The following is a 13,767-nucleotide window of genomic DNA, read 5'->3' as shown; positions in this document are numbered from 1 at the left end:
AAATCTGAAAATATTTAATTGTTCAAGTTTAAAAAATCTACTCTCAGTGTTTCTACTTAACTTATGTAAATAATGTAGCATTAGGAATAGAATTCCAAATAAGTAGAGGTCCACCACATGAAACAATGAAATTATACAGCATGTTCCCAGCCCAATGTCCAAGGGACAGATCCATTAAACTTTTTGGAAAAAAAAACCTATACCATACTCAGGAGAAGACGTGTGTGTGTGTGTGTGTGTGTGTGTGTGTGTGTGTGTGTGTGTGTACACAGACAAAATAAACTCAAAAAATGATGTTAGAAAATACAAAGAAGTATCTTTCCCAATTACATAGAGAAGTGAATTTTTTTTTTCACTCAATGGAAGGATTTGTGACAAAAGAGGTGTTTGACTACATCAAAATATAAACATTCCTATAAAACAAAGACAATGTATTTATTTATTTTTCTGAACACATTAAGAGATTTATTGGCATCTTAAAATCAAAGTCAAACGGGAAGAGCATATTTAAAGTAATTCACATCTATGAAATACCAGTTAATATATACTTTCAGAACTCTAAAATGGACTATATCAGAGTTTCACACACCAGGCCAATTACGTGGCAAAGTGGATAGAACACCGGCCCTGGATTCAGGAGGACCTGAGTTCAAATCTGACCTCAGACACATAACACTTACTAGCTCTGTCACCCTGGACAAGTCACTTAACCTCTATTGCCCAAAAAAAAAAAAAAAGCTCTAAAAAAAAAAAAACCTCACACATCATTCCAAAATAGCAATTAACATTTTCTCCCTAAAAATGAGGAAGAGGATGGACAGGCATCCTTAGAGCCCATAATAATCAGAAAAGACAATATTTAAAATAAAGAGTAGCAGATTGGGGAAAATATGTGTGGCAAATGAGATTTAAAACCTGACATCTTAAATACATAAGGAAATAAAAATAGGGATTCCTAATCCATAACAGATGAAGTCAATAAACAATTTTCATGTAAGGAAAACACACTGTGAAAATCATTTGGGAAAAAAGATGCAAATCAAAATCACTCTTAAGTACCACATCACATCCATTTAATTGATGAAAACAACTAAAAGCAATAAAACTCCATGCAAGTATAATATACTCACATTCATTGCTGGCAGAACTGCTAACTTGTGGGATCTTTTGGGAGAGTGCTCTGGCAGAACATGATAAATTACAAAAACTAACATGGCCTCTGACCTAGCAATTCCATTACTAGGAATACATCATGATTTATTATCAAGAACAAAAAGAACTATCTCCTAAAATATTTTCATGGCAGCATTATGTAATTGTATAAAACTGGAAGCAACCTTAACATTCAACAGTAAAATTATACTTAAAATATTATGGTTCACTAATGTAATAGAAAACTATAATGCGGAGACTGAAAAATATGAGAAAAACAAAAGGACTTTCATGAAATAGAAAAGCACCCACACCAACAACAATCATGAACAAATGCACTAGGAATCAATGGACAAAAAAATTTTAATAGAGATTTGGGGAGTGATTGTCATATTTCATACACTGCAATTATGTAAATAATTACTAATAGAAGCTTTTTTGATGTTAAATGTTAAACTTTTTAAAAACGTCTTTGCTTTTAAAGGAAAAACCATGACACTGAAAACTAAATCTGATAAGGTTATGATTATTGGCATGAAGCTACTAAAAATTATAAATGCATCCAACTGACTTTTAAAATGCATATGTAGAGAACTCTATTTGCATTCCTATTTTATATTTTGTTAGTCCATTATTTCAATCTATCCTTTAGATACTGATTACTCTATCATCCAACATTTATTACCCTTCCCAGCTTTTTTTTCACCTAAAACCAGTATTAGATGGCAACGTGAAAACACACAGGTCATAGCCAAAAAAGAAAAACAGAAATCCCAAATTTAAAAAACCAAAACTCTAATCACCAAAATCCTGAGCTCCTATGCTAAAGAGAAATTATTAATAACGGGTAGGAAAACACACCAATATTAAGGAACCTGTCTGAATTGCACAAGATCAAATAGAAAAGAGGAAATAAAGGATTCTAATAAAATACTAAAAAGTAAAGACACAAAACCAGGAATCTTATCTTAGAAATTTGAGCATTAAACCTACAGTGAGGAAAAATGGACTTTACAGAATTGGTTACTTCTACTCACAGACCCTTAGAAAACCAAAGGTAGTAGACAAAAGAAACTTAAGAAAGGAAAGTAAATAAATTTTAACACATTCAAAGAGCTAAAATATATAATAATCAAGTCTTCTAAATAAGGACTGTTAATCCCTTCTGAGGAGACCCCAGAAATTAACCAAATGTAATGTTTTAGACATTTCACCCAGTAGTTCTACTTTACTATGCAGGCATGCAACAGAATTCAAGAAAAAGCTTTACCCATTCTCCAGAGGTCACGACATGCGAGGAATAAATCCAAACTCAAAAAATAAATCCAGAAGCAAAGCCCTCTTGAGGGAAAAGGTGCCACTTAAACCAGAGCCCCTTTGTGGGAAGATACCTCCCCAAGGCCAAGGATGACATACATACATACATACATACACACATACATGCATACATATGTATGTATGTGTGCGTATAAATAAAAACATCATCGGGCAGGTTTTCTCCCCATACATTGGACCCCTCCATGCAAGCCAAACTGGTGTTCTTGATGTTCCTCAAACACAACATTCCATCTCCTGCCTCCATGCCTTTCTTTGCAAGAGCAATCTCCCATTCCTTCTTTTAGAATCCCTTATTTCCTTCAAAGTTTGATACCAACTCCCAGATGAAAGCTTTCCCAGGCAAAATTATCTTGTATTTATTTTGCCTATAATATGTATGTAGTACTTATTTAGGTGCATGTTGTCTCCATGGTAAAATGTAAGCCCCTCAAGTTATTTCAATTATTTTGTTGTATCTTTGATACCTAGCACAGTCCCCTGGTACACATTAAGTAATTGATAAAAAGCTAAAATGCTTAATAAAATATTAGAATCAAGGGTAAAGCTGGGGCAAGCAAATAAACTACAATCAGATACTTATTTCAAAAGAATAAAAAGAGAAAAAGGTCAAGATCCAGTTGAATGTAAAAGGGGGAGAGAGGTCTGAGGCCAGATGGCTCTAAGCAAAATAGACTACTGATATCTACAACGGGTTTCATTGCTTTTTTTCCCCTACTTTCTTCAAAAGAGACAGATGGGGGGGGAGAAGAAACCTCGTAAGAAGAGATGGCAGACAGAAAAATAAATCTAGTAATCATAGCTACGCATGCTCATAAAATAGTTAATACCAGCACAATGGATCAAAAAGCAATACAATTTGGTGTTCACAAGAAATACAAAGAAAATAAAGACTGACAGAGTTAAAATGAAAGGTTGAAATAAAATCTGTACCTTTACAAAAACTGACCATGTACTAAGACAAAAAGAATTCAAACAAGTGAAGGCAAAAATATTATATACATTCTTTGCAGATAATACAATAAAAATGGGAACCAATAAGGGAAACTTGAAAATAAAGATCAATGAATTGAGCATATAATTCCAAAATCTATGAAGCAAATAAACTAATAATCCCAAAACAAGCAGAAATACACAAGTCTTGAAAAATCAAAGAAATATAACTGAACAGAAAAAGACTATGGAAATAACAATTCGAACTAAGAGCTAGATTTTTTTTAAAGGCCCATCAAAACATACAAACCATTTCATTTGCTTGTCTGATCAAAAGCAAAGGGGTGGGGCAGTGAATAGAGCTCTGGCCTTGGAGTCAGGAGGACCTGAGTTCAAATCCAGACTCAGACACTTAACACTTACTAGCTGTGTGACCCTGGGCAATTTAACCCCATCACCTCACCAAAAAGCAAAATAAAACAAAAAGTGAAGGGGAAAAAGGAGATCTTCACTGCTTAAAACTGCATTACCAATTCTATACATTTAGCGATATGCCAAACTTCCAAGGGGATTTACTCTGTAGAATTAAAGACAATTTTTGATTCTCATTTTAATTAAAAAGCTTTACACAAACAAAATCAATTTAACAGTAAGAAAACTAAAAATTCCTTTAGAAAAACAAAAGGTAAATAATCTTAAAGGAAATAATAAAAAAAAAAGTAGGAATGAAAGGTTCCTAGCATTACAAGATCTTAAATTATACTATAAAGTAGTAATTATCAGAAATATTTTTTCTGGTTAAAAAGAAAAATACATCACTGGAACAGAGTAGATAACCAAGAACCATGGCAGATGAACAAAGTAGGTCAGTGTTCAGTAAATCCAAGAATCTAAATTGAAGGAAGGGTTCCCAGATTAACAAGAACTACAACAAAAAACTGAAAAGCAGTTTGGCAGCAAACAGGTTCATATGAACATCTTATACCATATATCCCAAAATAATTTCCAAGGGGATAAGTGAACTTAAAATAAAAAGTCATGTCATAAAAACAAAAGAAAGAAATACCTTTCTTATCTATGGTTTGAGGAAAAACACATAACCAAGGCAAGGGATAAAGGACAAAAGACAAAGCAGACAATTTTTTATTACATAAAACTAAAAAATTTTGCACAAACAAAATCAATTTAACAATCAAGAAAAAAAAACAGTAAATGCAGGGGGAAATCTTTCTATCCAATACTCCTGATAAAGCTTCAATGATAACCAAAATATATGGTTAACTGATAGTCCTAATGGATAAGTGGTCCAAGAATATAAAGTTTTCAAGAGAAGAAATGTAACTATCAACTACCACAAGAAAAAATGTTTCAAGTCACAAATAAGAGAAGTACACATTAAAACAATTCTAAGGTTTTACACCATACCCAGCAAATTAGGCAAAATTATAAAAAATGGAAACAATGTTGGAAGGGCTATGGAAAAATAGGCATATCAATTTACTTCAGGTGAAGGTGTGTTACCAAAAGACTAACAACAATACTTTTTGTGGTAGAAAAACACTAAAAACAAAGTAGGTACCAATTAGAAAATGGCTTAAAACTGTAATATAATTAACTGAAAAGTAAAATATATAAAAGACAAATGTAAGAAAATTTTAAAAAACTAGTAAAACTTACATGAAAAGATGCATAATACGACTATGCATAACTAAGAGAATATATACGACGACAACAATAAAATAAAGGGAAACAATTTTACTAAAACACACCAGAACTCAAATCAAATGCAGTGACCAATGTTGACTCCAGAGGCCTAACTGAAGATGAAACATACTTCCTTTCAGTCGAAAGATGGTAAGACTACAGATGCATAATGAGGCAGATGCTCTCAAACTTAAGTCTATGTGTCAGTTTGTTTTGCTTAACTGTACTTCTTTGTTATAAATAAGTGTAGAGGTTGGGGTGGAGGAAGAGGAGTACCAGAAAGTGTCGATGACTCTAAAAACCATTAGAGCTTTTTCAGAAGAAAATTATATACAGAGCAGAATATAAATTTACAGTAATAACTAATAAACCTATCATAAGCTAGAAATTTAATTAAACTAATCAAGACCATAAAATAATCTACTGCCTTTTGTTTAATTTTTATCTTTACAGTATAAGTAAGCCTTAGTCAGTTTCTCTGCACTTTCCTCCCTCTACCTACTATGCTGTCACCAAAACTTTCTCAATAATAATGACAGCTGGGGCAGCTAAGTGGCGCAGTGGATAGAGCACTGGCCCTGAAGTCAGGAGTACCTGAGTTCAAATCCAGCCTCAGACCAAACACTTGACACTTACTAGCTGTGTGACCCTGGGCAAGTTACTTAATCCCAATTGCCTAAAAAAACAAAAAACAAAACAAAACAAACAAAATAATAATGATAGCTAATATTCACATACTACCTATGCAAAGCTAGGTTTCTAAAGAGCTTTACAAATATCTCCTTTTATCCTCACAACAACCCAGCGAGGTAGGTGCTATTATCACCGTATCACAGATGAGGAAACTGAGGCAGAGATCAAAGGTCTTGCCCAGAGTCACAGTTAGTGTCTTAGGTCAAATGTGAACACAGATGTCCCCAACTCTATCCACTATGCCACCTGGCTGCCTCTAAACATTCTCTGAAGCTATGAATATTATACTCCCCAATTTCCCATCAAATCCAAATGTCTGACCATTCACTTCTGAGTTATTTAACCAAATATTACCCTGAATAATTTTTTTTAAAAACTGTCTCTTCTCATTAAAAAGCAATCTCTAGCTTATTTTAAAAAATGTTGGAGAAGCAGCCAGACTTAAGTACATTAATCTCCAACCATCTCTTCCCCTATTTCGACTATGCCACACTTGAATGTTTGTGTGACCATGTTATATTTACCTACTTCTAGTTGCTCCCCTCTACAGTTCATCCTTTACGACAGATATATACAAAATATATTGATGATGAATTAGAACTGGGAAAGATGAAAAGGAATAAACACTTACAAAGCACTATGGCACATTTTTTAAAACAAATATTACCATTTAAGAATTATTCTACAAATATCCTATAAACTTCAGTAATTTCACAAGTATAATATAATTTTTTTAAAAGATAGAATCAACAGAAGCTCATATATTAAATTCCATTGTAAAAACATAACTTTTATACCAAAAAGTCCATTTGCTTTTGAGTTCCCGTTAAATTTAAATTCAATAAATTAGCTCTTCCACAGCATTCATGCCAATTTTTCTTTAGAAAGATATCAACATATGAGGGATTTTTTTGTTAGCTAAACTCAGTCTCCACCCTTTTTACAAAGGTTCCAAGACAAAGGGATTCTCTGCTTAGCACTGTCTACCTAATTGTACTTAGGCCACCTCTAAATGTTTTGGCCATGTACAAAATGCTCATAAATGCTGATTTTTTTTTTTACACAAGAAAACACCTTCACCACACAGGTGACCCCTGAGCCTCAAAGCAGTCATTATTAGAAACTCCAAGTACGTTGTTCATCAAACCTTTCTTACAGTAAAATTGGTTCCCCATGAAACCATACCCTGTAGGTGCAAAAGCTATCTAGGTACTCTGCTTTCATTCATTTATACCATGACTAAAGTTTACTTTTTCTCAGCCTTTGGATTTATATAGGCTTTTGACTTTACATTTATTTCTCTGCCACTTAATTGGCTTAATAATAATTTAAGTAATGAGAATGACCTAAAATGTAATGTTTTATTCTAGAAATGGCAGTTAAAAGCATCAATAAACTTCTTTAATTTTTAAAAGAAATAAAATATAGCAGAAAAAAACAGATAATCAACATTTTCTTCTCAAATCTCTCACTAAAGACTTCCCAGAAAGTTAACATCAATTACTAGCATTCACACCTTCTCCATATCTTGCTTAGTGGGGCCAGTCAATTCAATTCAATTTTTATTTTTAATTATGAGGAGAGTTCTAACCCTGAGCTCCTTACTTTTATGCCCTTAATTTAAAAATATTGAGGTAAAAAAATCCTGCCATTCAGAGAATCCTTACATTCCCTTCAAGGCTCAGCTATGCTGCCACCATCCCCTCAACTAAAAAGTGTTTTCTTTCTCAATTCAAATATTCCTAGATCTCTTTCTTTCCTATGTTCTCTATCCATATTATAGTAGCTGAGTAATCATGCTGTATCTTGGCATCTCCTTCTCCTCATAATTATAATTAAAGGGCTATTTAGTTTCTCTCTTTTAAATCCCCAGCCAACAATACAGCAGTAACAAAAAGTCTTAAGGAATTGCCTGGTGCACCAAGAGGTTAAGTGACTAGCCCAAGGTCACACAAGGAGCAAGTGTCAGAGGACTAGCCTATTAAGCACTTAGAAAAACCTTTTTACCTCTTTTCTTGAATGCATATTAGGTCAGTCTAAAACATTTCATTCAAACAATCCTTTCACTCTTATTCATTTATGTGAAAGTTCACAGGCCAAGATAATGGAAAAAAAAAGTTTTAAAGTGTTATTCCACAAGTTACAATTTGAGTTCAACAAAATTACCCTGTTCACAATTTCTGTACTTTTTCATTATCATTGCCATGAAACAGCATTACTGCTACGATAATATCAAAGCATGGCTAAGTCTTAAAGATTATTTGAACCTATCTATAAGGCTCAACTGTACTATTTTAATTGTTATACACTAGCCAAAGAAATTAAAGCAAGAATTTATCCCCATTAATATCGCAAAGACTTGCTACAGATAATACTACAACATATTAGCATTGGCTTTATTAAATTCTTCTAACCCATAAATACAAATACATGGGGTTTTTTCCGCTAGGTTTGATAACTGCCTGCAATCTCAATATTGCTAAGAAGTTTCTATAGTAATTTCTGATATGGAATTTTCTGCTGTTTCTCTATATTTGAATAGCTACAGTTTATATAGATTTACAAAAGGCTTTTTCTTACAACCTTGTTTGTGAGTCGACAATACAAGGATCTTATTTTACTGATGAGTAAACTGAAACCTGCCCATTGTCACTCAATTAGCAAATGTAGAGACCAATAAATGCTAAATATTTTTCAAGATTCATGTAACTAAAAACTTCTAGCCCTAGTTCTGCCACTTATAAGCTGTGCAAGTTACCCATCCATCTCTTGACTTCAGTGCCTCCATTTATAAAATGATGGTGTTGAACCTGCTGACTTAAGACCATTGCCAGTACTACTATGTAATAATCTCTTTCAAAACGTAGTTTTAAAATCTAGATAAATGGTGAATTTTAGGGTTAAGATTAATTCTAAGCTATCTCTCACTCCTTTACTCTCTTTTCTCAACCACTTAAAGCTGGACGTGACCCTCTCTCTTTACATGTCTATACTCTCTCCAAAAAATGTCTTATCCATTTAATAATCATCTTTATAGAAATGGTTCCAACACACACACACACACACACACACACACACACACACACACACACACTCCTTCCCTCTCAAACTAAGGATCAACATATTACAGAAGATCTCCACCTAGAGGGTCCATTTGTACAATGCACAGCCACCCTAATCGGGAGAAAATAGATCCTTATCTCAAATTTCTGCAAAGAGTACTTGATCATGTCAAAAGACAAGGGTTTGGCTCCTATATACAACATAACCTGAAGCAAGCCACAATCTCTTTGGTCCCCAGTATCCTCAACCAGAACAATATACATTCTGATGAGAGATCATAATAGTGCAGTGGAAAGTGCTAGATTTGGAGTCAGAAGACCGGAGTTCAAATACCAGAACTGCCATTCACTACCTCAGTGACCATGAGCTGGATACTTCAATTCTCCTGGCTTCCGGTTTTCTCAGCTGCAAAACTGAACACTTGATGACCTCTGAGGTCTTTTTGTGCCCTAAATTTGTGATCCTATCATAAGAACGATTTTGTCATAACTCTAGCACACTGGCTTACACATAGTTTTTAAATAATAGTTCATGGAATTTAAACAAATCTGCATAATGAATGGGTTGCACTAGATGATTTCTAAGGTAAGTCATATAAGCTTATAAATCCCTTTCTATGGTGCCAGATAAGTTTTAGAAGTTTTATTTACATATATTCACATACATGCCAATCTCAGGAGAGAAAGAAACTGCATCACAATGTCTGACAATCAAGTCTGGCTACCTTTTAGTCAAGAAACAACATAAAGCAATGAGATAAGTTCCTTCCTTTTGATTTAGAGTTGGTGTGATGAGATAGACCTTAGTCATCAAACCTTGAAACTGGAGTCACCAAGCAATGACTTACAATTATGAAAGCAAACTGAGATTGACATTTTTTTCTCTCTCCCTAAGCAGATATACTCAGAAATAAAACAGTTTAATAAATTATCCCTGGAAGGCTTCTGTCTAAAATACAGAGTACACAATTTTTCTTCCCCAGAGCAATGAGAGAAAAGTGGCCTCTAACACAATTCAGGTAAGGAAGAAGCTTTCAAAGGAAAACAAGAAAAGCCCCAAAATGTATTTCACATTTCCCTGAAAATATACTGGTACTGGGAACCTCAATTTGATGTAATGATCATAAAGTCACAGGTAACAAGTCACTAAGTTATGTAATCCTTCTCCTTCATAAAGAGAACTCTCAAAAGTCTAAGTGAAGTAGATAAAAGTATCCAAGGAGAGCTAGAATAACAAGAAAACAAATGGAGATGAGCAAAGATTACAACTCCTCCACTTCTTTCATTAGTTATTACTGAAAAAAACAAAATTATTTCTGGAAGTTTATATTTTAAAGTAAACATCTTCATCCATCCTGGTGTAGTAAAAAAAATTAAAAATAGGACCTCCTCAAATCTCAGTTATTGTGAAGAATGGCCCCATTTCAAATTATTTCAACATATTGAAAATTCTTATCAAAAGAAACAGAAAATAACTTATTTACATTTTCCTCCTAAATGCAGAGCTTTATTTCTCAAATAAAAAGCACAGAAAAATAACAAATGAAACACACAAATCAAGGAGAAATAGCCATTTCCAGCTCATAGGATTAAACCACTTGCCATACACTCTTTTTTTTTTCCTCTTGGGCAAAACTTTTATCACTTCAACCCAAATCAACCTTTTCCACAAAAGCTTCAAACTACCAACATATCTTTGCTCCTTATCTTATGTTACTGGTTTCACAGGAAAAAAAAGTGAAAAATCACAAGGCTCTGTGAAGTTATTACAATTCATTATAAGATCTAGGATCCACCTTACCTACACGTGAGTATGGAGTTCTACACTAAAGCTTTAACCACAAGTCAGTTGATACTTTGCTTTAGCAGAAGGATAACTTGAACCTTAAAAGAAATATATCTATTTTCTCCTTTTGAATGTTTTCTCCCCAGCCCTTTCTGTGGATGCCAGCACTACATCTTTTTCATTTTCTAAATATAGTTATGGGACTATTTGCTCCCTCAGGAGCAAAATCCTTCCCAAGCAGATCTCAGTTCTTAACCCCCTCTCCCCAAACCACCATTGGAAGGAGTAAGCACTTCCCAAAGTCCCGCTTCCTCTTCCATTCCCCAGACCTCCAGGGTTTCCAACGCCCCCAGAGTCTTGCGCAATATCCGTAGGAGCAACAGCAGCCACCGGCCACCTCCCACCGCCTCCTCCCAGGACGGGAAATAATTCTTGAGGGGTCATTGTCCAGAAAAAAGGGAGGGGAGGGAGGAAGAATAGTAAATTGAAGGATGTTGCCTTTATTAGCTCCCCTTCTCTAGATATAACCTCACTGAACTAATCTACCTGCAGACAACTTCATGCCCACACCCTCCCCTTACCATCTCCTCCCCAGTCGGTATGGAAAATGGGGGAGGGGAGAATGGGGGGGGAGTGAGGAAGGTTATCTTCCAGTTCAGGCCTCCAGCCCAGAGTACCACCGCCTCCGCCCCATCAGAACTATTGTTCCCAAGTTCCCCACCCCCACCCCGGATAGGAAGTGATATTCACATCCCCTCCATTGCCTTCAACAAAATCCCCTAGGAAAAGGCTTCCTTCAGCATTTTACTTCCCTTCCCTACACACACACATATATTCACACCCCCTCCACTGCCTTCAACAAAATCCCTAGGAAAGGGCTTCCTTCAGCATTATTTCCCCTCCCTACACAACACACACACAGCGACCCTAGTTACCATCGCCTCAAATGTGGGTTCTAGGGAGTAAGCTATGGAAATCATTGTATACTGAACATGTTATCTCTCAAGGAGATGCCTTCTCCAAACGTTGGGGAATCCAGGCATGGTCAAATCCTTCCCCCCAATAATCATTCCCCCCAATAATCACCAAGAGCTCGGAAAACGCCTAGAAGTTTAATGCGCCCTACACTCCAATTTCACTCTCTTCTCACCCCAAACCTTCCTCACGACTGGGAAGAAAACGCCAACCCGAAGCACCCACTTGCCTTGACCCTTTCCAGGCACTCAAAAGAAAAAGCTGGGCTGGCAAAAGAAGGGGGGGCTTCGGAGCAGGAGGCAAGGTGCCAAAGTCACTTACCCCAGGCCCCCCACTGAAAGCCTCAGGGGTGCCCGAGGCTGGGGGAGCAAGGGAACAATAGGTGGTCTCCAAGACTAAGGGGTGGGGGGAACACCGCCTCACAGCCACTCCCGCTCCACAGGAGGGGGCTGGGAGAGGGACAAGAGCTCGGGGCGGTGGCTGCCCCACCCCCCGCGGCCCCAGGAGCCCCCCACGCCCAGCAGGTTGGCGTCTGCCCCGCCGCCCCTAGCTCTCACTGACACCCCCTCCTCAAGCACGGGCACCCACACGAAGAGATCCCGGGCAGGGTGGGGGCGATGCGGGGCAGAACTCACCATGAAGTCCCGGGCGAAGTTGTCTTCCCCATTGTGGTCCGGACTCTTCATGGCCTGGACCCTCTGGATGAATTTCCTCAGAATCTCCACTTGTTCCATCGCCTCGCGTCCTCCCGGCGGCTGCGGCCGCTGGCCCCCCCGCCGCCGCCCGCCCGCCCGGCGCAGAGCGCGCTCCGTCTTCCCCAGGTCGCTCCCCCTTCCCTTCCCCCTCTCCCCGCCCGACCACCGCCTGCCCCAGCGGCCCCTCCCGCCCACCCGCTCTCCCGCCAAGCCCGGCCGGCAGCGGCAGCGGCGGCGGCAGGGGCGGCACCGGTGTCCGGCTCACACCCGCACAACTTCCAGGAGCTGTACAAGGGGGGAAGCGCCGCGTCTCAGCACCAACCCCAGCCCCCAGCTGGTTCCATCCTCCTTCCCCGCCCTCCTTCTCCGCCTCCGCCAGAGACGCCGCCGCCGCCGCCGCCTTCAGGACGCGACTCCCCTAGATTGCCCAGCCCCCTCCTCCAAGCACAGCCGACCTCTTTCCCCAAGCGCGCGTCCCCACCGCCGCCCCGACGCGACGCGCGTCCCCGCGACCGCAGCCCCGCCTCAAACGGAACTCCCTGTCAATCCCACCGGTCCTTCTTTTCTCTTCCAATCTCCGACGTAAAGCACGCCCCCCGCCCAATCCTTCGGGCTCCAACTGACTGGAAGAGACGTCGATTGACTGGTGGAGGGATCACCGCTCTCCTTCCGGAGCTGGGGGTCCCGCCTCTCCACTGGTGAATTGGCAAGCCGGACAATTTGCTCTCCAGGTTACCATGCCCCCCCCCCGAGGGAGAATAGTTCTTGTAATCTCTTAGGGCTTTGCCCTTATGGGACCCAGTAGGACCTCAAATGGGTTAAGAGTATCTCGCTCCCCATACTGAGGAAAAGTACATTCCCAAAGCTGTTTAAGCTTCCTCCTTCCCCCATCCCCCCGCCCTCAATCACTAAGCTGGAACTACAATTCCCTGCATGCAACGTGCGTGGCGGGAGGGGGAGCCGAAGTGTAAGGGGGTAGTGTCTGAGGAGGCCTGGAAGAAGTAGAGCTTGCTGGGAACTGTGGTTCTTGTGTCTGTCAAAAACTGCATTCCCCGAACAGTCGTCAGTTATTCAGCAGTTACTGGATCCTCCTCTGTTTGCTGGTGCACGGATAATCTTAACGGGTTCACCGGATACAGGTGAAACTTCTTGGGGAGCTTACTTGCGCCCCCAGTCACCCCTTGAGGAAGATGATCATACTCGCTATGTTTAGTCGTTGGTTGGGGAAACGTCTCAGCTTTCTGTACAGACTGAACAACCACAGCTCTGCTTTGAATCATAGAATACAAAAGTTTTTAGAACGTCAGAGGATCTTTGAAACAACTAATATTAATCCATTTATAAAGAGTTTTAAGGTTTACAAAAGGTTTTCCTCACCAAAACTCTGTGAGACAGTTGCAAGTGTTATTCCCATTTTAGAGATAAGGATATG

General features: G+C 38.5%; 1 protein-coding gene across 3 annotated transcripts in view; it reads right to left on the bottom strand.

Annotated features, from left to right (window-relative positions):
• Window positions 1-12,466, bottom strand: part of PTPN12 (protein tyrosine phosphatase non-receptor type 12) — a 102,853-nt gene extending 90,387 nt beyond the window's left edge. Inside the window, exon 1 of one of the 3 annotated variants that reach the window (XM_078154533.1) lies at window positions 12,276-12,466. In XM_078154533.1, coding sequence (XP_078010659.1) covers window positions 12,276-12,374 — 99 coding nt within the window. In that variant the 5' untranslated portion in view covers window positions 12,375-12,466. The remainder of the gene's footprint in view (window positions 1-12,275) is intronic. The other 2 variants (XM_020984507.2, XM_020984506.2) reach the window with 2 other exon arrangements.
• Window positions 12,467-13,767: the final 1,301 nt, after the last annotated feature.

The sequence above is a fragment of the Phascolarctos cinereus genome, unplaced genomic scaffold (assembly GCF_003287225.1).
Source record: "Phascolarctos cinereus isolate Bilbo 61053 unplaced genomic scaffold, phaCin_HiC Scaffold_1;HRSCAF=81, whole genome shotgun sequence".
Lineage (NCBI taxonomy): Eukaryota > Metazoa > Chordata > Mammalia > Diprotodontia > Phascolarctidae > Phascolarctos > Phascolarctos cinereus.
This window is presented reverse-complemented; position numbering and strand designations above follow the sequence as displayed.